The sequence below is a fragment of the Halichoerus grypus genome, chromosome 7 (genome assembly GCF_964656455.1).
Source record: "Halichoerus grypus chromosome 7, mHalGry1.hap1.1, whole genome shotgun sequence".
In the NCBI taxonomy this organism is placed as follows: Eukaryota; Metazoa; Chordata; class Mammalia; order Carnivora; family Phocidae; genus Halichoerus; species Halichoerus grypus.
Genome location: NC_135718.1, coordinates 76,698,377 through 76,724,805, shown reverse-complemented (window position 1 = coordinate 76,724,805; position 26,429 = coordinate 76,698,377). Strand labels below are relative to the sequence as shown.

Sequence of the window (26,429 nt, the reverse complement as noted above, 5' to 3'; positions counted from 1 at the left end):
AAACATATCAAAGTTACGTGCTATACACCTTAAACTTACGCAATGTTACCTGTTAGATTTATTCAATAAAAAAAGAGAACAAGAAAGTAAATAAATAAAAATGTAGCAACTTCAAACAACTTCAAAATTCAGATCTTGAAGTCAGTATATGGTCTGTAGTGAAACTGAATGGAGGATCTGTTAAGAATATGACTTCAGGGTCAACATTTTAAGCTAGGCCAAGTAAATGAAATTTTCATCTATGTGTATAACTTTTAATCCAGTGGTCCCTAAGAGCTTTTGCATTCCATGACTGGATGAAAATCAACTTTATTAAACTCTGTGAAAGCGAGTTTAATACGGGGAGGGGAAGGAGAGACACAAAGGGGACAGACCACAGTCCCAAAGGGGCCACTCTGTTGAGTAATGCTTATGTGGTTATAGAAGAAAGAGCCCCAGTGTTAAGAAGCAAGATCCCATCAACAAGTGGGATTTCTTTGTTGGGGGGAAGGGAAGATAGAGGCTAATATTGCCTAAGCTTATCAAGGTGACCTTCTGGAAGAGGTTGAATATTTGACAGGCTTACAGGATGGGAAACCCCCGAGGAAGAGGATAAAATGGGGCAAAGGAAGTAGGAATTTGCCAGAACTAAAGAACTAGCCAGAGCAGAGACACAGATGGTGGAAGTCTGAAGGAGGTCAGCCAAGGTCAGAGCAAGGTTACATTGCCCAAGGCCATGGAATGACACACCACTGCTGATGCTCAGCCCCATGCCCGAGTATGGTCTCGCCAGACATGAACATCTTGAAATACAATTGGTCCTCATTATTACAGATTCTGTATTTGCAAATTTGCCTACTTGCCAAAATTTACTTTCAACCCCCACATCAATTCTCCCAGCCTTTTCACAGTCATCCGTGGACATGTGCAGAGCAGGAAAAAAAAAAAAAATGAGTTACCTGACATGCGTGCTCCCAGCTGAGGTTGAACAAGGTGACATGCAGTCTTCCTGTTTCAGGGCTCACACTGCAAACAGATGACCTTTTCAAGGTCTGTATAGTGCTACACTGTTTGCATTTTTGGGTGTTTTGTGGGTGACTGCACTGTTTTAAATGGCCCCCAGACAGAGGGCTGAAGTGCTAGTTTTCCTAAGCACAGAAAGACTATAATGTGCCTTATGGAGAAAATAAGCTTAGTTCAGGGCTGAGTTGAGTACAGTGTGAATGAATCAATAATACATAATAAATAAGGTGTCTTTAAACACACATAAAAAACATGGTTGTCAGTTGATAAAAATGTTGTGGCTAGAGGCTCTCAGGACCTCACCCTGTATTTCCCCGAGGAGCCACGGTCAGTGTTGGCTGATTCAGAGTTCAAAGCCACCTTACAGCACACCACGACCTCAACGGATGAGAATCAACTGTGCTTCCATGTTCTCTAGTAAACAGCTCGTCATCCTGCACGCTGAGCTCCCCCGGATGCCTTGGCTGCTTTGTCCTCTCCTCACTCACACCCATCCTTCTAGACTTATTTATTAATGGAGCCTCTATAACTGGTTGATGTCCATGCTTCCCTCCAGGAAATAAAAAGTCCTCCATTAGCCACAACTCACCAAAGTAACTTTTATTCAATCAAAGTTGTGTGAGTGCTTTCCTTTAAAAGAGCATGCACAAGAGAGAGGAGAGACAACTCCATAAGAAAAATTAATGATTTTGTTAAAATAACTAATACCCTGCCACCCATGAATTTTCAGCCAATATCCTGACAAACGAGACTGAGTTTCAGAATTACTAAGTTCCCAGGGTTCCAAGTTAAAAGAGAGAGAGAGAAAAGGTAAAGTGGTAAGAGATGAAGAAAAAATCTGATTATTGAGATAAAACTCCAGAATTTGCCAAGTTAGGATTATTTTAGTGGTAGATGCCACTGAGAGAATTAGGGTTTGGGAGCAATGGAACATTGAAGAACTGTCCTGATTTTGTTAATGAGATTATTCCTCAGGCCCCAGAATCTCGAAACACCTGTGTTCAAATCCTGGCTTTGCCATATACTTACCATAATGACCTTGGGTCAGTCACCAAACCTTGATAAGCCTGCTCCTAAATTGGTTAAATGTGAGTAATGCAAGTTCCACTCTCAAAGAGGATCTGAGAGAATGAAAACAGATGAGGCAGACAGAATATAGAGCCCAGAACCAGGCACAGAGAAAGGCCTCCAAGATTGTTAACAAGTATCATTCCATTACATTTCCCATAACATATAAATAATACATGCTTATGTTTTGAAAAATTGGAAATCAAAGAGCATATTGGAGCTACCACCTGGCTCTTTCCGGTCTTCAGCTTACTGAAGTCATAGTCACATGAGTTAATTCCTTAAAATAAATCTCTTTCTCTAGGTATAAAAAGCACAGGAAAGAAAGCAATTGTAATCTTAAATTGTAATCTTAATATCCAGATGACCTCTTTAAAAAATTAGGTGTATACTTTTTAGACCTGATACATTATAAACAATACCTACAAATGTCGTAGGCGCGTATATGTAATTTTAGGGGTAAAAAGCATATATTGCAATTCTTTGATGAGGAAAATAATTGGTTTCCCAGTGATTTCCTCACGTAAAGATTTGAAGTGTTTATCTGAGGAGTATTTAAGAATTGGAAGGCAGGGCAAATTTCATACAAATGCCAACAATGATCTCTAGAAGGAACTTCTAGCCCTATGACTCTTCCTGCCATTTTTCTGTCTCCACAGAGCCCTCAGTTTATACTCTCATTGCTTGATTCTAATTTATCAGACAGCGGCAGGATGGCCATCTAGCTGGCATTCCCGAAAGGGAAAGAACCCCTCGATCCTTGTCAGAACACAGCTTCGCTTTCGGCTCAGAGGATCACTGCAAACTGTCTCAACATATGTGCCAAGGAAAGAAAATACTTCCAGGCCCTTCCCATGAGAGTAGATCTTCCGTCGTGGGTGAACTTTTTCACAGCAGTACTTTGAGCAGAGCTGAGCCTTCTGGACAGGGGAAGAGCAGTTTCCTCTTGGACTAATATGGCTCTATATTTATCTAGCTATTCTGGCATCCATGTTCCTGTACCCAGTCTTTTCCAGATAACAGACTAGCACTGATTGGACCCTTGATATTGTTTCCGCTCCTTCCCATACAGTGACTTGCTCTCCAGAGTCTCCTCTGAGAAAATTATCTGCCTGGGAAACAAGCCAGCTACTTTACATTTCCCATCTGTCGTCCTGACAATTTATAGCTGTTGTATTTCTGGTGGCGTAATAGAACATATCAGAGCTGGAAGGAAGTTAGAGATTGAGGTTCATAAATGAAAAATGTCAGAACACACACCAAGGACTAAAGAGGGAGGTGAGTTGTACAAGGCTATATTTAATGGAGTAAGGGTCATGCGGATGAATAAAACCCATCATTTTTTTTTTAACTTCTACTCTAGAGATCTTGATCACCCAGCTATATTCTATTCTGTACTTGCAGAAGATTATTTTTAAGAATCCCTGCTCACAGACGGTTCCATCCATGAAAAATTTAGTGATTCTCAAAGGAAGAAGGGGGAATTATTGAATTGGGGCAAGATGAAATTTTGAGAATTTTAATGTTAATTAAAAGGGAGACATATGGGAACGTGTGGGTGGTTCAGCTGGTTAAGCTTCAGCCTTTGGCTCAGGTCATGATCCCGGGGTCCTGGGATCGAGTCCCACATTGGGCTCCTTGCTCAGCGGGGAAGCCTACTTCTCCCTCTCTCTCTGCCACTCCCCCTGCTTGTGCTCTCTCTCTCTCTCTGACAAATAAATAAAATCTTCAAAAAAAAGGGGACACATATGTTCCCAAAAGATTGAAAAACATTGTTTCTGTAAGAGAACTCTAAGTATCAAAAGTCTTCTTGGCAGGAATCTTCGGTTGAATGTTTTTAAGTTCTATGAATTTTGGTGTGGTGTTCCCCACTTAGCTATTTCTGAGTAAGAGCTGACAAGATTGAGGGATGATTGAGGGATGACAGACCTCATCAATAATCTGGGGATGTTTTGGCTGTAAAAGACTGATTATTCAGTATTTTGTTGAAACAAAAGATACCATCACTGATCCATTCCAATGAGACATGATGTGACTAATTCACACCTCTTATAAAGACGCCACTGTTGTTCAGAACATTCTGGAGGTGGGGGGGCGGGAAGGGAGTTCCCTTTCTAACCTGCCTTCAGAGGCTTTTGTCTGCTACATAGTATTTCAACCATCCTCTAAGGTATTAAAAAAAATTTTTTTTACCTTGAAACTGATTATGAAACCAGCATCATTTCAGATGCTATTTTTGTTTCAAAAATTACTTAATATTCTAGATTTCAGTCATATGTGAAATGTAAGAAACGAAACAAGTGAACAAAGAAAGAAACAAACCAAAACATACTCTTAGCTACAGAGAATAAACTGGTGGTGACCTGGGGGTGGGGTGGCCGGGTGTGTGTGTGTGGGGGGGGGGGGGAGATGGGTGAAACAGGTGATGGGGATGAAGGAGGGCACTTGTCTTGATGAGCGCTGAGTAATGTGTAAAATTGTTGGATCACTATATTGCACACCTGAGACCAATATAACACTGTATGTTAACTATACTGGAATTAAAATAAAATAAAATAAACTTGATACTCTAAATACACTTATGATACAAATATCAGTTGTTATTACCATCTAAAGGTCATGCCTTTACAGTCATAATATTTAGCTACTAGGAAAATATCATAATGACAAAGGAATATGGCTTTTCCATCCTGTCCTGCTGGTAGGTTTCAATAGTCTCCTAATAAAATGGCTTTCTTGAAAGAATGTGGTTACAGAGATTCCCACTGCATTGCTGTGTCACTCTTCCCACATTCTTTTGAACACATTCCAACTACAACTTTGGGGCCATTCCAGGGTTTGATAGAAATGTGTCAAGAGAGCAAATCCAGGCAACTGCTATAGTTGGGGTCACCTTTCCAAGGCCTCCACCTGGCAAGCCCCATGCCGGGCATGGGCTGGAAAGCCTGCAGAGGTGGAATTTCGCATTGTGGGAGGCTCTGGAGGAATAGAATGCATTGGGGCTGCCTTCGATGTTGGTGCAGGGATTCTTACTTTGCCCAGAATTCACAAAATCTAGAAGGATAGCTGTCACCTCCGAGAACACACAGTTACCTCTTATCTCCTGCATCTTTTGCCCACGGCAATCAGGGTTTCTCAAATTATAGCCTGTGAGCCATTTGTAAAAGGGCTCCTTGTTCCTACCCGAGACCTGCTGAATCAGAACCTCTAGTGTACAACCCAAAATTTAGGTTGTTTACCACTTCCTGGAGTGATTCTCAGGTACTCTGAAATTTGAAAACCACCGTTTACAGGTTCTTACGGCCAACTTCAAGGGAAGGTATGAACTCAACCTGACAATATATCAGGGTACAGCTTCATTAAGCTGGAAAATTCATTCCTGTTAACCAATTTTGTTCCTCGGTAGGCCTCATTTTCTCCAGGGAGGCAACTGATGAGGACATCAAGTCACAGAAGGCCCGCATGCTTTCTCCTTAAGATACTTACTTTCCTGTGCTCCCTTGGTTTTAGGTACTTTTGTTACTCAAATGCAGATTTTGGAAAATACAGTGACTTATTTAACAGACTGCTGAATTAATTAGCACCTACCATGAGCCCGGTCTTATGCTTGTCACCAACCATATAGAAAGAAGTAACTTAGAATCCTTCCCATCAAGAGTTCACACCCTAATCCCCTCTTCCTTGACCTCCTCTGGCAATTGCTCAAGAACAAACACCTCATTCCCCACAATGAAATTCTAGAAATTCCCTAGTCCCCTGGGTTTTCACTGTGTTCCTTCAAGCTCTTGAAGTGCCTCAGATGCTATATGGGTGACAGATCAAGTAGGCTCTGTGTGACCATCTCCCCATTCAACCATAACAGCTCCAATTGTCTCTCCTTATGTTTTATATCGTAGCCACATGAAATTTCAGTTAAGACAAGAAAGAAAAGTGGTAAACCGTCACCCTCGAACATTTTCAAGTATTTCAAGTATTTGTCTCCAACAAAGAGTTTCCAATGCCATATTCCACTCTCCCCTTCTTGTCTTGTTGGATGTTTCTGGTTAATCAGAGGGAGCACCTCCCATGGTGCTTACACGGTGTAAACTCTTTTCCCACTAGCTAAGATTTGATTAAAGGTGTATACCCTAAGGGAGCTGGAGGGAGTCAGAAACACTAAAATTCAATGGAATTACTGCCACTGTATTTCACTTGGAAGACATTTTTGGAACCATGTCAAGACACACAAGGAACTTGGAAACCTCAAAACTTAACTCTCCGTCTCCTGAATTCTCTCTCTCATTCCAACCTGTCCCAGTCCGATCTCTGTGCTCAACTCCTCCTTGAGCTGTGGGTCAGCACCAGCTTCCACTGAATTAAAAGACGTATCTATTTTCTTGTTTTTTTTTAAGATTTTATTTATTTGACAGAGAGAGACACAGTGAGAGAGGGAACACAAGCAGGGAGAGTGGAAGAGTGAGAAGCAGGCTTCCCGCAAAACAAGGAGCCCAATGCGGGGCTCGATCCCAGGACCCTGAGATCATGACCTGAGCTAAAGTCCGATGCTTAACTGACTGAGCCACCCAGGCGCCCCAAGACGTATCTATTTTCAACGTTAATATTTACCTTTCACATCAAGAGCAGCCTACTCCAAGCTCATTCAATTATTCACAAGAACTTAGATGTTGAAAGAGAACAGGATGTCCCTCTTTGTCATCAGTTCATGATGGGCCTTAATGCATATGGGTCTATCACCATACACATTTAGATGCAAAAGACTTGAGGCCCCGCCGAAGACCACATTTGAAGACAGAAGTAGGAAAAGGAACCATGTGGAGGTGTAAGCACAGTTTTCTGAGAGGATAAAGTTATTTCCAAGTCCCTGAGGGTGAATATAGCATCATAATCTGGCAGAACGGGGCGCCTGGGTGACTCAGTCGGTTGGGCATCTGCCTTCAGCTCAGGTCAAGATCCCGGGGTCCTGGGATGGAGCCCCAAGTTGGGCTCCCTGCTCAGCGGGGAGCCTGCTTCTCCCTCTCCCTTCGCCTGCCGCTCCCCCTGCTTGTGCTCTCTCTCTGTCAAATAAATAAATAAAATCTTTAAAAAAAATAATAATCTGGCTAAGTGACAATCAATAGTCAGCACTGTTTGTGCTCTACCTCCACTCAGTAGGTCATAGGGGGTTGTGAATACCTGCTTGGTCTTGGGGTAGTTGTTGCTGAAGCAATTCTTGACAGAGGACAGTTGGGAGTTCTGCCCCTTGCTGTTTATGTTGCCTCTTGTAGATGAGGTAGAATGGGGGAGAATTACAGAAAGGGCTATTTCAGGATGAGGCAGCTTACAATGACATAGATTGATCCTGCCAGAATACTCTCTGGACTTAGCTTAAAATCACTGTGATAATTTAGAGAGGTTTTAAGTGTTCTCTACATTGCCATAGTGGATCTTTTCACTAAGGAATTGAAAAAAACGCGAAGGATTTAAGTCTCCATGACCTCCAAATGGATGCAGTGGTTGCTGTGGGAATCCTGGGAAGGAAAGCTCAAACACGGTCCAGACTCTTATTTGCTTTGTGAACTTGGACATCGTGTTGTACATCTCTAGCCTTGTATTCCAGATATGTCTTTTGCAAGACATGAAATTATCTGTCCATCCAACTTCACAAGGTTGTGATACAGACCAAAGCTCCCGACTGTGAAAGCATTCTATAAAACCCAAATACATGTAAGGGAAGTAGAATAATCTTTTTACTATTCCTGAGGTCATTAAATAAAACCACTAAGTGTGCCTAGCCCAGAGCACAGACCTTGCTCAGATCTACTGAAAGTTAGTATTTCTACTGCCTCCTTTGCGTGCAAACAGCATTATCAAAGCTTGGCTGCTAGGGAAAGACCTCGGTAAACCAGAGCATCTGGGAAGTGGGGCTAGAGAAAAAGGAAACACGCCCCAGTGAAAACTATTCATGTCCTCTATCTCATCCCTAAACTCACATTTCCTCTCATGTCTGAATAAAAGCACTTCTCACAGCCTAAGGCACAGAGCAGTGTTGAGCTGCGTTTTCTGGAAATGAGACATGAGGGAGTTTATTTCACAGAAGACGGCCTCTAAGACTTGGAGTGCCTGACGTACACACAAGGACATGAAGGAAATCTTCGAGGATGAACTCAAAGATAAGTCGTTTTTGCCCATGTTCTGGCATCATACCATCAAATGCAGCGAGGTGATTCAGTCGCTGTTTGGAGGGTACCAAGCACGTAGGCACATGCAGAAGGTAAATACCCAAAGAACAGTACAAACTCAGGCACATCCATCACCATCACGTCGAGAAAATCACACCACATGCTACAATGTAGTGTGGTCAGGCCCCCTTCAGGTCATTTACTCAGAATTTTAAAAGTATGGAAAGTACCTCCAAGAACAATTACAAGAAGGAATGCAGGGTTGAAGATGTGGTTGCAGCAAAATCTTCTCTGCTTTCTGAACAAAACCCATCAACTGCTCCGGAACCTCATCATATGTGTCTGCAGGTTGTGCACTGCGCATCTCCAGGGGGCACCGTTCAAATTGATACCGATGAAAATGTCACCCCCTGGAGTTGTTCAGTGTACAACCTGCATGGCTGTGCATGGCAGGCTCAGGAGAGCATCTCCATCATTTCAGGGATGCAGTAGAGGGGAGGTGTGTGGGAGAAAGAGGCATTGCTTAAAACTGACTTTGTATCCTGGTTCCCGTATACACTCTGGGCATTATTTTTTTTAAAGATTTTATTTATTTATTTGACAGAGAGAGACACAGGGAGAGAGGGAACACAAGCAGAGGGAGTGGGAGAGGGAGAAGCAGGCTTCCCATGGAGCAGGGAGCCCGATGAGGGGCTCGATCTCAGGACCCTGCGATCATGACGTGAGCCGAAGACAGACGCTTAACCGACGGAGCCACCCAGGCGCCCCTCACTCTGGGCATGATTATGAGCAAGTCACGTAACCACTCTGAGTCTTGATTTCCTCTGTAAAAAAGTGACAGTGAAAAAGATCCTATAAGTTTGATAGGTTAAATGAGGGCTAAATGAGACCAGGTAGATAATAGTGCCTCCCCCATGGAAGGGACTCAGAAATGACAGTTATCAGTATTGACTTGGACTGCCAAGCATACACTGAAGGAAACAGGCTTCCTCTATTTATAAAGACAGATAATTATAATAATAGTACCCAGTATTTAAGTAGCATTTTACATATTACTATCAAAATAGCTTTTTTTTTTTTTTTTTTGTAAGCACTATGAGTAGATCCATTTTACAGATCACTTAAATCACTTTCCCAAAGTCACCAAGTCAGGAAATGAAAAGCCAAAACTCAAATCCCTGCTTTTGACTAAAAGGTCGATGTCCCTGGCTCTGAATGATTCAGCAGGAAACAAACGGGCTCAGGGGAAGCATTTGAAGGAGGCTCGATGAGCAAAGTAGGGTTAGCCATTGAGCTTCTTTGGCAGTGGGTCTTATGAACTCACTGATAGATAGCTATTTAAGATGCTTCCTTTTTCCCATCAGCCACCTTGGGACTGCTTTTGTGCAACCCAGGGAAAAGAAGCAGAGCTCAGCTCTCTCAGGCCATGCAGACATTACTAGAAGAGACGAACAGAAAGGTGCAATTCAAAGGTTGGCTCCAACCTTAATTCCTTCTATTTTGCCAGCAAATGTGTGTTGTTTTCTCATCTCGATAAGAGGTGTGTGTGATGTGCCAAAATTGGAACCAGTTCAATTGCAACAAAAGGCCAAGTTTCCAAGGGAGGTTACGATCCCTTCCCCTAACCACCTGAGCCACCCAGATGCCCGCTGAATACACTTTTAACAAGGGAAGGAGGTTACATAGAGAAAGCAAGTAGGAGAACGCTTGCCACAGAGTAGGTGCTCAATAAATTAGGAGTGCGTAATAATCCTAGACGTTTCTATACCTCATGTAACAGAGTTCAAAATACACGAAGCAAAAACTGATAGAACCAAGAGAAGAAATAGAGACGCCTGCAACTATAAGCAGAGATTTCAAAACCCATTTTCAGTCATTAATAGAACAAGTAGAAGGAAAATAAAGATATAGGGGATAACCGAGAGTTTATGTCATTCTAACTTACCTTAATCCCAACTCCCACTCCCGAGCTCAGCGGTGGCCTTGAAGAAACAGCCCACATTCCCAGTACAGGAATCCAGGTCCAGGCAGAAGAATGGACTCCATTCACAAAGAATCACGGTTATTGGTTTTGACCAGCCTTGTGTTTTCCTTGAGGATCCGCCCCACTTACTTGCCTTTATCTAGTCTTAACTCAGAGCTCACACAGTGCTGAGCCAAATGCCCTGGGGGGTGGAATTTGTCAATAACGTTTACAGGTAAATGTATCTGTCACTGCTGCTCAGGGAGTTCAACAAGCCATCAACTAACCAAAAGCTTGGAAATCAACTCACCCAAATTAAGAAAATTAGGAAAAGAAAGATGCATTGGGGAAAAAAACTCTGAAAAGTTCCAAAATATTCCCGGGAATCTAAAGGTCATACATAAACCCAGGGCTGTGTGTATGCTCAAGAAAGATGGGAAAAGGCCCTAAGCTTTCACCTCTGACTGACCTTCAGGCTCCGGGCAAGCAGGAAACGAAGATGAAGGCAGAGTTGTAAGCTGCCAGGCTGACGGTTCAAAGTGTGTCCTAACAGAGTCTGCTTGCAGTGATTGGGGTATTTGTTGCTTCCAGGCATTTCAGGCTTCGGAAAAACCACTAAACAAACTCAACAACAACAATCAGCAGGAACAACACAACCTGCAGAGGAGAAAGAGTCTCATTTATGGAGCTGCCATCCCATAATATTCGAAATGTCTGCTTTTCACAAAAATTACGAGCCATGCAAAGAAACAATCAAGTATGGCTCATTCACAGGAGGGGAAAGCAACTAAAAGACGCTGTCCCTAAGGAAACACTGTGGACTTAGTAGACAAAGACTTTATTTTTTTAAAGATTTATTTATTTATTTGAGATAGAGAAAGAGTGAGCAGGGGCTGGGGCGCAGAGGGAGAGGGAGAGAGAGAATCCCAAGCAGAACCTGAGCTGAGCGCAGAGCCTGACGCAGGGCTCCCTCTCACAACCCTGAGATCATGACCTGAGCCGAAACCCAAGAGTCAGATGCTTAACTGACTGCGCCACCCAGATGCCCCAACAAGAACTTTAAATCAACTGTCTTAAATATGCTTAAATATTTGTATATCACATATCTGATAAGGGTCTGGTGTCCAGAATATATAAAGAACTCTTACAACTCTATAACAAAAACCAAAAATAAAAGGGCAAAGGACTTTAATAGGCATTTCTTCAAAGAAGATATGCCAATGACCAGTAATCACATGAGCAAATGCTTGACATCTTTAGTCATTAAGGAAATACAAATCAAACCACAGCAAAAGACCACTTTACACCCACGAGAATGGCTATAATTTTTAAAAACGAAAACAACAGATATTGGGAGAATGTGAAGAAATTGGAACACCCATGCATTCCTGGTGGGAATGAGAAATAATGCATTTAATTTTAGAACAGTGTGGCAATTTCTCAATAAAGTGTTACCGTATGGCCCAGTAATCCCACTCCTGGTTATACCCAAGAAAAATGAAAACGTATGTCCCCACAAAAAAATCTGCATGAATGTTCATAGCAGCGTTATTCACAATAGCAGCCAAAGGGGGAAACGGCCCAAATGTCAAACAACTGGTGAATGGATAGACAAAATGTAGTATATCCATACAATGAAATACTCGACAATAAAAAAGAACAGGTACTGATTGGTTGCTACCACATGGATAAACCTTGAACATGTTATTTTACTTGAAAGAAGTCAGTCGAAAAAGGCCACACGTTATGTAATTCCACTCACACAGCCTCCGGCCATCACTTAGGATATACCTATTTGGTGTCCACTGGGGAAAACCACTCACAACTCCTAGACTGGTTGGCATCTAAGGGATTTCCTCCTTCCATCTGAAGTCAGAAAGATGTCACAGAACCTTTGTGAGTTTTTTTTTTTTAAGAGTTTATTTATTTATTTGAGAGAGAGAGATAGCAAGAGAGAACACGAGCAGGGAGGAGAGGGAGAAGCAGGCTTCCCACTGAGCAGAGAGCCCGATGCGGGGCTCGATCCCAGGACCCCGGGATCATGACCTGAGCCGAAGGCAGACGCTTAATGACTGAGCCACCCAGGTGCCCCAAAGACACAAATTTATTTAAAGTAAATGATGGAAAAAGATGTCTTATACAAACCATAGCCATAAGAAAGTTATAGTTGTTATAATGATATCACACAAAATAGACTTTAAAACAAAAAAAATATTGCTGGAGTGAAAGAGGAGTATTTCACAATGACTAAAGGGTCAGTAGACCAAGAAGATATAAAATTATAAATATATATACACACCTAACAATAAAGTACCAAAATACACAAAGCAAAAACTGACAGGATTGAAAGGAGGAATGGAACAGGTCATGGAAATGAATTGATTAATTTCTTTTTTTTTTTAAAGATTTTATTTATTTATTTGACAGAGAGAGACATAGCGACAGCAGGAACACAAGCAGGGGGAGTGGGAGAGGGAGAAGCAGGCTTCCCGCTGAGGAGGGAGTCCGATGCGGGGCTTGATCCCAGGACCCCGGGATCATGACCTGAGCCAAAGGCAGACGCTTAACGACTGAGCCACCCAGGCGCCCCAGAACCCTTGTGTTTTAACCATGTTATCTTTGCGTACAAGAACCACAGTGACATCTCAACAAGTAAGGAGAGACATTTCATGGAAAGTCACGAAATGCAAAGGCAGGACCTATAGCGGGATTAACACCCAAAACGTGGCGTATGGACCCCTCAGGAACCCAAGCAGCTGGCTGCTCTCTCTACTCTCCTTCCCCTCACTCTCTTTCCAGGGATGTGTGCATCTCATCTCTCCTCCCTGAAAATCTGCTCATCCTTCCTTTGTTCTGTAGACGAGCTTCTGATGCATCGCCATTCACAGGGCACAAGATGGTAGCCCAAAATGGTCATCTCGACCCCCTTGTTTACATATTGTAAATTCCTGGGAGAGTCTATTTATTCCTCTGTGAAAAAGATTTCCGACCCAGGTCCAGAAAGCTGTGGCCACAATAGACAGATCGTATAGTACAACATGGCTACAGGACTCTAACCTGGCTGTGTACATGATGGGGGGGGAGGGGAGGTCCTCAGAGAAAGGGGTCCCAATTTTGTAGGCTCTCAAGTAGGTCTTCTTCCTTGTGAGGGTGTCTGTTTCCGATAGGTCAGGAGTACAGATGGGCAAAAGATAGATCTTAGACTCTGTGTAGGTGTGTGTGTGCTTATGATGTTATCGTGATGTCCCCTGCCATTTTTTTCTCATGGTGAATTGGCTCCAAAGCTAAAATTCATAAATGATTAATCATCATTGATGTGATCATCATTATTTTTCAGTATAATTGAGGTATAATAAACTACATATATTTAAAGTATACAATTTGATAAATTTCAACAGTATATACACCCATGAAACCAGCACTACAATCAAGATAGTGAACATAACCGTCTTCCCTAAAAGTTTCCTCGTGCCCCATGGTGATGCATCTTTGAGGCCCACTCCCTCCTCTAAACAACTACTGACCCACTTTCTGTCACAATGGATTCACTTGCTTTTCCTGAAGTTTTATGTAAATAGAACCATAAAGGACATACTCTTTTTGTCTGGCTTCCCTTACTTATCGTAATTGTTGTAAGATTCATCCTTGTTGTTGAGGAATAGTCTCATTCCTCGTTGCTGAGTTCATTGTACTCCATGATATGGATGCTTTCTTAAACATTCTCTAAACAGAGATTGTCAGGGTTCACAGGGACATAATAAAAGTTCACACCAATTACCCGCAAAAGTATATGGCGGGATAGATCTTAGCCAAGTGCAGAATAAACATCTCACTCAAGTTGCTAAAAGTCAGCAGAGCTGATTATGTTGTGTTTATGTGAGTGATTAACAAAGACTATGGATTGCAACAATTTCTAGGCAGTGTAAGCACGTTTCTGCTACTCGGCAGGAGGCTCTGAGGACCCGAGGGTGGGAGGGAATCAGCAGGGAGGCACCAAGGGGAGCACAGATCTTAGTTCTAGCCCAGCTGTGTGACCCAGGAGAAGTCACTTCCCATGCCTGAGCCTCAGTTTCCTTATTCACCAAATAGGGAAACTGGACAGTGTTGTCTCAGCCTTAGCACTTGTACAATCTCCTTGGCTTGACAGCGTCAGCTCGTGAGCTATCTGCCCTCGGCTCCGCTGGATCTCATCAAACCCACTGCCAAGGATGAGCCCTCTTGTCCGCTTCCCTGGGAACTCAAAGTGCCTGGTAGGGGGTAAGTTTTTTTCCACTTAGTGTCCAAATACATGAGGCTTCTTTCAAAAGCCCTGAGCTCCCAAATTCTAGTTCTGTAGCCAGCTGCAGCTCTTGGCTTGGCATTCATCCTTGGCACGGAGAGAAAGAAGAGCCCTCTTCTGGAGCGTCTCAGCCCGGGGTTCCTTCTGCAAACTCGCTGCCCGGGGGCCAGCTTCCTCTGTCTCTGGTCACTCTGAAGTGCCCTCCCCTCCTGTATTCTCCCGAGATTTAGCAGGGAGGCAAGAACCAGGGCTTAGAGAGGAGAGGATTTCAAGGAAGGGAGGTCGGCATGAGCCCTTGAGGCAGGGCTGATGGAGAAAGCGGTGATGCAGGATCGCTGTGGCAGAGATGGATGGAGACAGGAGCCACATCACCTCAGCACCTTCCAGACATGCCCAAGGTCCACGTCATCACACGGTGCACGCGGAGCATCCACTCCTCCCTTAGCAACCTACTGCTCTGTCTCCTTAGGTCTCCACAGCAGCCTGAGGACCAAGGCAACCCACTTCCCGTTTACCCCCAACCTCCACCCATTTCATAGAGAGGGAAACTGATGTCCCAAGGGACTCAATGGTTTCCCGAAAAATGGAAAAACAGGGAGCTCAGCCACAGCCTGTTCGGGCTTCAAACCCCAAAGCCTGCATGCCAGAGACACTGACTGAGCACCTGCCAAGGAATCAAAGATCTGTAAGATGTGGCCTCTTCTTTCAGACACCTCTCTCTCCAGTAGCAAATGCAGAGAGTGGAGTTTCCAAAAGAGGGGCCAAGGAAGGGCTGTAGGCACGAGGAGAGGGGGCAATGAGGCTCCCAGCTGCAGGGAGCGAGGAGAACCTTGCTTTTCCTCCGTCCTGCCCTTTCTGCCAGCCCGCCGAGCAAGCTGCCCATAGAAGCTGGGGAAGACAGACAACTTAAGTTTCTCTTCTTGTTTTGAGTCGTGATCAAAAAGTACAGAAAAAGGAAATAAGCAAAAGATATTTAGAGGGAGGAAATGCCCTTGGGCTTTTGTCTAAAAATTTCTGTTCACACTAACTTGCCCTTTTTTTTTTTTTTTTTTTTTTTTACTTTCGTAAACCCTTTAATGCATCCTAGCTGAAAAAGAGACTGTGAGACTGTGAATTACTGGCTTTCTGGTCTGGTAACCCAAAAAAGGGTTAACTTTGATTATACCTGCAGTGGAAATGAGTTCACGGAGTGGGGATGGAAGTTACTCTACTTCACACTGTTCTCAAGTGTTTGAAATTTTTCCACGAGCTTGTGTTGTTTTTCTGACAAAAGAGAGATCCATTTCTTCCTCTCTACTTTACCTGCACTTGTTTGGGAACAAGCTTATTATATCCTGTCTGCAATCATAATGCTTTTTGAACAGCTTGTAACAAAAGAGCTACGACTCGGGCGCCTGGGTGGCTCAGTTGGTTAAGCGACTGCCTTCGGCTCAGGTCATGATCCTGGAGTCCCGGGATCGCGTCCCACATCGGGCTCCCTGCTCAGCAGGGGGTCTGCTTCTCCCTCTGCCCTCTTCCCTCTCGTGCTCTCTGTCTCTCATTCTCTCTCTCTCAAATAAATAGGTAAAATCTTAAAAAAAAAAAAAAAGAGCTACGACTCACAGAGTTCTTGCTCGATGGGAAGCAGGGTGCTAACTTCTCTAAACATCTTCCTTATTGCTCACAATTCTACCACCTTCGTTTTCCAGATGAGAAAACTGAGTCGTAGGTTAAGTAACTGGTTTACACTCACAGAGTGCCTAAGCCAGGGAGCCAGGATTGGAGTCGAGCAGAACTTGGAACGGTCCCCTTGCTGGAACCGGTACAGCACCACTGTCCTCTGCTGCCAATTACCTTTTTCCACCATTTCTAATCGCATGACTCCTTGGCTTAAAATCTGTGGCGCCCCCCGCCCTCCGCCACCCTAAGGAATAGGCTGCCTGGAGAATACAACCCGAGCTTCTCCGAATATCATTTCCAGTTTTCGATTCATTCATCTATGTACTCCTTATAAATTAGCAAATAAGAGCAAGCCCTAACATTGGCTTCGAAGCAATTATACATACCGTCTTCCAAACCCCCTGTGCAGAGGCAGGTGAGCAAACAGTGCTGAGCGGGTACGGTGGTTTGTCAAGTGGCAAGACATTCCTTCCTCGTTCTCAGAGAACGCTGTGCTTCCTTCCTTGTTTTTCAGCAGCCAAGTTCCTTCATTCCTCTCTGCCCTGCAGCGTTGTTGCTTCTGCCAGGGACGCCCTTCACCCTGCCTGGTGAACACATACAAATCCTTCTTGGTTTCTTCTTTTAAAAAAAAATATATATTTTATTTCTTTATTTGAGAGAGAGAGAGAGAAAGCACGAACAGGGGGTGGGGGAAGAGGAAGAAGCAGACTCCCCACTGAGCAGGGAGCCTGATGCAGGACTTGATCCCAGGACCCTGGGATCATGACCTGAGCCGAAGGCAGACACTTAACCGAGTCACCCAGGCGCCCAAATCATTCTTGATTTCTGTTGCTCAAATGACCCACCTTTCCTGGGGCTCTCTTAACTACCTGTGAATACCCACCATTGGAGCACTGACTACATTAAGTTAGATGCATTTGCTTGCCTGATGGTCTTTCTTGGCAGACTGGGACCTCCTCTAGAGCAGAGATTATGTGTTGTGAGCATGACCTTAGTTAGGAAGCCAGGATGGACTAGTGGTGGATATGGAACCAATGAAGAAAGACAGGATTGATGGCAAAGCTGTGTTTCTACTGCTTCCAGGATTCATGCAACACTGAACCAGCATTTATCAAGAACGAGTGCAGTACTAAGGGCAAAGATAAATGGTAAGCAGGACAGAAATGGTAGTGTGAGGGGGTGCCTGGGTGGCTCAGTAGGTTAAATGTCGGACTCTTGGTTCCGGTTCCAGTTGTGATCTCATGGGTCATGAGATCAAGCCATGAAATGGTAGTGTGTGTGTGTAGAGAGACAGAGAGGAGGGAATATATATCTATACTGTGTGTATATATATAATGTGCTTATATAACGTATAGATATGTGTATGTGCATATACATATATATGTATGGGTATGCGTCTGTGTGTGTGTGTATAGTGTGTGTGCAAATGCGCACCTGTGGGCATATAGCAGCGTGCAGACCTACAGTTTGTGCGTAGCACATACACATACACATCATACATTGTGTGCGCGGTGGAATGCAATGCAAGCAGCCATCTCCAGATTTGCATTAGAAGCTGCTACAAAGGACATTCATCACACATCGTATAGATACTTTTTAACAAGAAGAGAAACACCCTGAGGCTGGCCTCCCTGCTGAGCAAAGTGTGGAGCCACCAAGGAAGCTGGAGACTTAGGAAGGAAAGCAGTTTGGAGAAACCTCACTAAAACCAAGCAAGAGTGAAGAGACTGGTTAGCAAAAACAATTACCTTTAAAAAGAAAAAAGCCAGGAAGATGGAAAACCTAGGAGAAGAAATCACTGGACTCAATCATTGGGAAGATAGCAGTGAACCAGGAGTGGATGCTTCAGGAAGAGGCAGGGGTGGGATGTCTCAGAGGTGAGGAAGTAGAATCAGACAAACACCGACTTCTCTCTTTCCAACACTTTAGCCTTGAAAGGACAAGGGAAGCAGCGTCCACAGTAAGGCAGGATCAAAAATCAAAACCCGGGCTTTATTTGGTCCCCGGGGAGGTGAAGAGCTCAAGGGTGTGGATGGGAGACCCCGGTCCCACAGGGCAGTCCCGGTGCTCACATCCTGGAGCCCCCACCTCCACAAACAAATGCACCCACCTCCACAAACAAACGCAGCCGAGACCCCGGCCCAGCTGGCCCTGCACGCGTGGTAACTCAGAGTCTCCCACAGGGACTCCGTGACCTAGGTTCTGGGATGATCCACGTGTCACAGATGAGGAAGCCAAGGCAGAGAGGCTAAGTCACTTGTCCAGAGTCACACAGCTAGTTAAGGCCCAGAGTCAGGCTTCCCCCAGGGCAGTCTGGCTGTATGTTCCTGCTGATGTGAGGGAGACAGAAAACAGAGACCTTGCCTTGCATCATGCTTTCCCCAGGCCTGCTTATACTGGCTTTGAATCCAGGGACATCCACATCCAAGTAATGGGCCAGTGGGGGGGGGGGGGGAGGCGGTGTCTGAGGGCAGTGGCTGGGGAGGAATAGCAGACAGAGGCCATTGGTTGGTGTTGCAGGGCAATTGTGGAGAGTTTCACAAGCATCCAAAGACCTGAGTTCGAGAACTGGCTCCAACGTCTAGTGTTCTAATAATCGGGAGCAAGTCAGCAAGTCACTTAACCTGTGCAGGTACCAATTCTCCATCCGTAACACGGGACGGTCATCATAATGGTAATAATAGCAACCATCCTACCTCCCTTCGAATGTAAGGAGCAAGTGAAACAATGTGAGAGTGTGAACGTGCACGCAAAAGTGAAGTATTTCACTCTTATTATTACGAGGCTTTTCAACTATCTGAAAAACTACTCATCCTCTCCTGTCCCCTACCTCGCCTGCCAAGGTATTAAAAACTGATAAAACATCCATTGAGAGAAAGTGTTTCCAGACCCAAATAATTTCCACGGGTACAATTTGCCCGAAATGCAAAATTTCCTTATACAGTGAGGCTACATGAGACATTTTACAAAGTCTTTGAGCGAGCTGTGATAAATTGTCATTATCTCAGATTTGTAGGCAGTTTGGAGGGGGGAGTGCCCGGAGCTGCTCAAAACAACTGATAGTTGTACCATGTACTTCACGCCTGTCCGTCCCTTCCTCTCTTTTTTCTCTGCGCAGTATGATGCTCATCCCACTCCCTCCAAGGCAGCACGTTCCTCTTACCTCTGACAGCCTGTTTGCATGGACCTCACTTTTATGCATCAGTATAATCCTTAAGACCCGGCGTGGAGCCTCTGCAGACAGAGGAGGAAGTAGCTTTGGTGAAGAAGCCCAAAGAGCACATGTTTTGGGAGGGAACGTGAGAAAATCAGCAGAGCAGCAGGGCATTCTGACTGCAACTTTGCCAAAGATTGGGAAAGCATGCACACACTTCCCAGCAATCTCATTTGGCAGGTTGTGGAAACCAGGTCTTTAGATGGATGCTTCACCTTTAAACAGGACAGTTTGGTTCATATATAATGAGCCTAGAATTACATGCAAAGTTGCCATTCTTTATACTTTTCTGTCTGAATTGTCTTGATGTTTTACTTTCCCCTATATAACCCTGTTCCAAAGAGAAAATGAAAACAATTAGGTAGCAGCACTTGGGATGAGGTACATGATGGGTAACAGGTGTGTGGTCGGTCATAGGGACATTTACTGTGGCAAGTAATCTGGGAGAACATCTGGAACACAATCCCCTTTTACAGATGAGGAACCAGGGACCTGGGGCCAAATTTCACTTTTTCTCTCTTTGACAAAGGAGTATGTAATTTGCATGTATGTCTTTACTTAAGAAAAGCGAATACCCCGGGGCACCTGGGTGGCTCAGTCGTTAAGCATCTGCCTTTGGCTCAGGTCGTGATCCCAGGGTCCTGGGATCGAGCCCCGCATCGGGCTCCCTGCTCGGCAGGAAGGCTGCTTCTCCCTCTCCCACTCCCCCTGCTTGTGTTCCCTCTCTCGCTGTGTCTCTCTCTGTCAAATAAATAAATAAAATCTTAAAAAAAAAAAAAGAAAAGCGAATACCCCAAAATCCCCAGTTGCAGAGCTGTGTGTATGATGGTCACTTACTCTAGATGGATTCATAAAAAAAGGAGGGCTGACTCAGAATCTCCTTCTATATCTATCAGCCCTTCTCATGCACAGACTTGACTCGCCAGTTTTGCAAAGCAAGGCACTCCACTAATTCTATTCATCCCCCAACACCACTGTCCTCCAAATAATCAAATGGTTGGGCAGGGTTGATCTCTCTAAAACTTGAAAGGGTATTTCTTTGAGTTGCTTGCTATGCAGAAATCAGCTGAAAACTACTCAGAACAATAGTGGTTTCCCTCTGTGCAATGACTAGACCCAAACAGACAAATTGACCCCTTCTCCTGCCTCCGCCTGCCTACAAATCCCCCCACAAAAGACCCCACCACCAGATCCCTCTCCTTCTAGGGCTGATGGAGGCTCTGAAAGACACCTGCCGGCCCAGCTCCCTCTTCCGGTTTTAGTATCAGTCAGTCTAAAGGCCAGTGAAACAGTAGCCGGTACTGGTTTGATTTATGTTCTGTTCTTTCTTTTTTTTTTTTTTAAATACAAATAACATTTCTTTCAATATAAATATACAGTTACATGAAAAAATAGAAAGAAGCACAACAATCGTGATCGCTATCCAGCAGGAACATGTTTTTTTGCTAATAGAGTCAGAGATCACATTCTCCATAAGAACACGTTATTTTAGCCTATTTCTAGGACACTTTCAAACCTAAGACCTTCCTTGTCCGACAGTCAAATCCTCTTTGAGATGATTTAAATATGCCAGTGATGAGTGTCTAACATATCCAGGAATCAAGGCTACTGAAGTGAGCTAGAATCTGACTCCAAGAATACAACTGTCAATACACAGAAACGATATAAATCACTTCACCAGACTGTGAAAATACATCCGATTTTAAATCTCCAACAGGTAATCAATTACTTACAAAAACAAAACAAGACACAACAGCTCAGGTGTGTTTCTCCTGATTGAAGTTGAAGAGCCCTGCGGCAGTCCTGGATTCCGGGGTGGCGGGGGCGTGGGGAAGGGGGCGCCCCCCTGCGCCACCCCAGCCCGGCTGGGAGGCTGCCAGTCACTTGGAGCGAAGAGTGCCCAGGATTCTGTCCCAGTGCGTGAAGTAAGGGGCAAAGTTGCAGTGGAACTGCGAGTGGTGCAGGTCGTGGTGCGTGACGCCGCCGTACCACCCGAAGGGTACCAGTCTGTGCGTGGACCAGGGGAAGTCGTAGCCGGAGTGGTCCTCCACCGACAGCCAGATGTTGAGCACGTGGAACACCAGGACGGTGAGCGGATGGCACTGCAGCAGCGTGACGTTCACCGCGTCGAAGAAGCCCAGGGAGAACAGCTCCCAGGCGCTCATGTACTGCGTGGCCAGCGCGAACGAGGCCGAGTTGCGGTGGTGCATCTTGTGGAAGGTGCGGTAAAGCCACGGCACCTTGTGATGGAGCACGTGCCACGCGAAGAACTCCGCGTCGAAGAGGAGCAGGCAGCCCAGGACGTGGCGCGCCAGCTGCAGCAGCTCGGGGGCTTCGCGGGGCCAGGGGGCCGGGCCGCGGGCCCAGGACAGCAGCGTCAAGGGGAGCACGAACACGGCGTGCTGGTAGAGGGTCTGCCCCAAGCAGGGCAGCATCTGCCGCGCCGTCGGCGAGAAGTCCGGGTGGATCTTGTAGCGCCGCAGCGCGGGCACCCAGCGGCTCAGCACGTCCAGCACCACGAAGGGCAGGCAGAAGCCCACGTACGTGCTGATGGAAAAGAGGACCGCGAACAGGGGCGACTGCGTGAGCGCGTCCCAGGCGCGCAGCTGGTCCCAGAGCGGCTGCAGGACCAGCTGGTCCGAGCTGCCGAGGATGTGGCGCTCGGACGTGTTGCCGCAGCTCATGGTGAGGCTGTGCGGGGGCCGCTCGGGTCCCACCGACTTTTCTTAGCGCCGCGGCCCCGCCCCGAGTGATGTCAGCCGCTTCCTCTCTCTCTCCCATTCCCGGCCGGGCCGAGCTTGCAGGAATAAACAGCCCCACAGAGAGCCGCGCTCCGTTGCCAAAATGTACATCTACGGCGGCGCTGAATCGGCTTTTCTATGCGCAGTATGCAATGTTACTAACTTTTTACGTGCACGCAGATTTATGTTCCGATTTTTTTTTCAACTGCTGTACCGTGTACGCGCGATACAATGCGCAGATCTTCAGTGCAGTGTCTACAAATTTTGACAGCTTAATTCCTCTGCCACCATCGCACCCAAACAAGATAGAGAATGTTTCCGCCACCACGGTAAAGAGCTCCTTCTCAGTCGGTGCGCAATCGCTTGTATTTTTTAAATGCATACATATAATTGCGTCTGTGTGCTTTCCTAAAGAGGCAACCATCACTGCATTTTTTAAAACTTTTTAAAGCGACGTACCTTCTGTATTTCCGATCTTTTCTGTCGGCACACCTCCTATCGATCTAACTAGCTGCGAGCTGCACACCGACCTTCCCGCAGGGGGAGCCGCTGGGCGCCCGGGCGCGCGCTGCGGCGAGCGGACGGCCGGCGGGACCCGAACCTCTCCGGTTCCAGCGTCTCGGAGCGCAGCTCTGGCCGCCGGCTCGCCGCAGGCTCCCGGTCCCACTGCGCGCGCACTCCCCCCGCGGGATCCGCACACCCGGGCGGCCGCTCGTTTCTTTCGCCGCGGCGCGCGCGGAGCCCAGACCAGCGACCCCGACCAGGAGGCACGGCGACAGGGCGGGGACCGCGGCTGGGAGGCTTCAATTAAAAAAAAAAAAAAAAAAACGTGCTGGGTTTTAACATCCAGAGCCTGCCCAGATCTGGCTACAAAGCCGCTCCGTCTCAATTTGGGATGGAAGCAATGAAAGCAGTAAACCACCCCCCTTGTTCCTCAACGGAGCATCCGTGCATCCGTGCATCCGTGCATCCGTGCGCTGGACGCAGTGCACTGAGCGGAGGACGCGCCTACCCTGCGCCCCTCTCGGCGGGCTTCGCGGCGCCAGCCTGCCGCTGGTCCTCAACCCGCGTTCCCCCGACCACCCCTGGCGCCCAGAGCCCGACTGCGCGGCACCACCCCCACCCCCCGACCTCCGCGGCTCTCGGGGGACCGAGCGGGAGGAGGTGGGTACTGGGCGAGCTCGGGGGCCACCGGCGACCCGCGTAGAAACCACCTCCGCCTTTGACCCGGGTGGCTGCCACGCACACAAGAGTCCCCCAGAGGATAGAAGTTGAGGACGAACACTTTGAAGGCGGGACCACTCGGAACTAATTGTAGCTTTGCCTCCTGTGTCTGTGAGGTTGGGGTACGGCGCTTCGCTCCCCGGAGGCTTTGCATTTTCTTGTCCACCTCCCACCCCCGCCAAAGGAAAATAAGAGTAGCCATCACATGAGGTTATTTCAAGCATTAAAATGGGAAAACAACAAAAACAAAAATAATACTATAACGTGTGCCAGGCATTAGCTAAGTGTTTCATTTGAAGGGATTTCGTTCGGGGCTGGGAACCCCAAGCTGCCGAGAAGAGGCCTCGCTGTTAGTGCTGTGGCCCTTACGGAAGCAAAAGCAGAGGGCTTGGCACACAGCAAACTTGCAAAGTAAGACGCATATTATTTTAAATTTGTGCTCCACATTTCACCTAAAGAACCGAGGAAGTTTACAATTAAAATCAAATAAAATCGTGTAAGGAGAAATAAAAGATGTAAAGCCACATATTAGGAGGACCAGTATATGGACCTAGAAATATAACAATATATAGGGTATATACGTATGTTATGTCATAAGCCAGTTCCTAATATTTAATGATATATTAATATCTAATAATGTGTCGGATGTTATACACACGCCCTATAACAAACCAGTTCATAATTCAGAACCTCTAGGTGGCGTTTGTCCCTGAACCACCGCTGATGGAATACACATACTCCCTAGATGCCCATTCTCTGGGGCCTCCAGCCTCTGGCCATACTGCAGCTTTGTTTTCTTTAAAACTTCAGTGTGCTAAGAATATTATGATATTCTGCTTGTGTATTGATGAGACAAAGGTTCAGAAACAGCTCCGAGTTTCTTGACAGGCAATGCAAACATGGAAAGAGGGTGGATTTTCTAATTGCTTGGATATCTGGATGGTAGAAGAGCTGGGTACGATGCAGGCCCCTGGCCTCCCTTGCTGGTGAATTTCTAACACATAGACAACTTGACGCTTCTAGGCTCCTCTTCAATCTTCCCCTCCTCCAAGGCTCTTTCCAATTCACCTTTAGGGCAACCCAGGAACTTCTTCCTTTCCCATTCCTGGTAGACAAGACTTGCCCTTGAACTTTGCATGGCTCCAGCAGCAGCTCAGAGAGAAGAGGAAGGGCTTGGTCTCCTTCACTCTTGGACCCCTCAGTGCTCCAAAGGGACTGTCAGAGCTCACTTTCTCAGACTTACAAATGAATTCTGCTCAGAGGTAAATTATCACTCAGATTTGCCCTCCAAAGAAATTAACTCAATCTTCAAATTTGCATTCAGCACACGCTGTCCTCTTCTTGTGGTCTCAGCTATCATGCTTGGGTGCTTTGGATACTCCTGTGGATTTTTTAAGTGGGTGGCATTGGCAGACTTGCTTAATTTGGACCTACCTACTAGGTTGCTGTCAGGACTGCCTTTTTGAGCCCCCAGCCCCACCCAACCCATTCTTTGTCTACTTCGGTTCTTCCATCTTCTATCACTAAGCCTGTTAGAATACTCTCCATGGGCCGGTTGCTTAGAGCCCTGTGCAGCAAGATCCAGAAGCCCCAGCCGCCCCCTGCTTGGCCCAGGCTCTCCCCTCTTGCTCACAGCACTTTAAACAGGCATCCACCGGCGTCCCTGCCTTTCCAGCCCATCAGCTGCCCGGGACAGAAGTCTGTGTCCCATATACAAATGCAACCATCTCGGGGAAACTAGTCAGTTAAAATCTCATCATTGTCCACTCGATGTCATAGGGAGGATGCTGGGAAAGGTAAGCACAACATCACGGGCAACCAAGACAGCACCACTTAAATGGGCCCAAATGAAATCGAACCCTGTTTAGTCTTGACTAAAGTGCTGCCATTTCCTCAGCTGGCAAATGTGCACCTTTAAGCACTTCATGAACACAAAACATATTTAACAGCTTGCTATGTGAACAGTTCTTTTTAGGGCACAGGTACTATCTTTTAGGGTTTCTTTCTTCCCACAGTGCCAAGCATTATACCGTGCACTAGTGAGTGTTCAAAAGATATCTGTGGACTCAATGCTTGTTTTTAAAGATACTAGCTCTAAATCGAAGCTAAAAAGTAGTTTTTTTTTTTTTTTTTTTTTGGCTAGAACACACTGCTTGGTGTGGTTTAGCTACTTATCTACTGGGATGGCTTTCCATAGAAGGGGTTATTTACTGAGCTCTGGTGGTATTAGGACTTCAGCCATACTATTGCTTGTGCTTCTCCAGTTGACTTTGACTTCTTGTGTATCATTTTTAACTTGGCACGGTCTTTCTGACAAGGTTGGAGGACAAGATTCTTTTCTTCTCCGGCTACCCCAGCGATCAAGTCATTTTTATGAGCACAGCAATCGAGTCTGTGCATATTTAACACAATCTCGAAGTTATTGGGTACTACTCAGCAGACGACGTTGGATACCGCCCCCACCCCCACAAATAGAACATGTACTTGGATTACCAATGACATTCTCTCTTTTTCTGTGACCTTTATGGTTTTTTTCTTTCCAAAATTAGAGAAGATGTTCTTTGATCTATCTAACTGAAACAGATACTGCCAGATATCAGAGATGAGAAGTGGGTTATAATGTCTTATAGCTGTAACACGTAAGACTCATAGGGGATGGAGTAATCTCAAAAATTAATCTCAAAGATTAAAATGTAATCCCTTGAGGCGCCTGGGTGGTTCTGTCGGTTGGGCGTCTGCCTTTGGCTCAGGTCATGATCCCTGGGATCTAGTCCTGCTTCCTGCTCCCTGCTCAGCGGGGAGACTGCTTCTCCCTCTCCCTCTGCTTGCTGCTCCCCCTGCTTGTGCTCTCTCTTTCTCTGTCAGATAAATAAATAAAATGTTTTAAAAAATGTAATCCCTTGTTATAAAAATGAAGGCTTCTTGTCAGAAAAGTCAGGACTAGCTAGGGTTGAATAGAAAGTTACAGCCAACTTGAAAGCAGAACCTTTTGTCAGTTTCAAGGTAGATACTTCTACAAAAGGACTTTGGTGTTGCAATGAGGCATTGAAGTTTCACTTACAGGGAAGTTTCCAAAAGACTCAGGAAACACTACTTACCCACACCAAAACAGAAGATGCTG

General features: G+C 45.7%; 1 protein-coding gene across 4 annotated transcripts; it reads right to left on the bottom strand.

The window, feature by feature from the left end:
• Positions 1-8,795: 8,795 nt before the first annotated feature.
• On the bottom strand, positions 8,796-22,492 carry CH25H (cholesterol 25-hydroxylase). Of its 4 annotated transcripts, XM_078077780.1 has the most exons (6): positions 21,077-22,492; positions 18,240-18,459; positions 17,878-18,059; positions 16,516-16,713; positions 10,174-10,848; positions 8,796-9,052 (listed from the first exon to the last, which is right to left on the bottom strand). In XM_078077780.1, the coding sequence occupies exon 1, from the start codon at positions 22,025-22,027 to the stop codon at positions 21,224-21,226; it is 804 nt and encodes a 267-aa protein (XP_077933906.1). In that variant the 5' UTR covers positions 22,028-22,492; the 3' UTR covers positions 8,796-9,052; positions 10,174-10,848; positions 16,516-16,713; positions 17,878-18,059; positions 18,240-18,459; positions 21,077-21,223. The 4 variants fall into 4 exon arrangements, with proteins under 4 accessions (XP_077933906.1, XP_035935247.1, XP_035935249.1 ...); XM_036079354.2 differs by lacking the exons at positions 17,878-18,059; positions 18,240-18,459 and having other exon boundaries at positions 10,174-10,393; positions 10,661-10,848; XM_036079356.2 differs by lacking the exons at positions 17,878-18,059; positions 18,240-18,459 and having other exon boundaries at positions 10,174-10,268; positions 10,661-10,848.
• Positions 22,493-26,429: the final 3,937 nt, after the last annotated feature.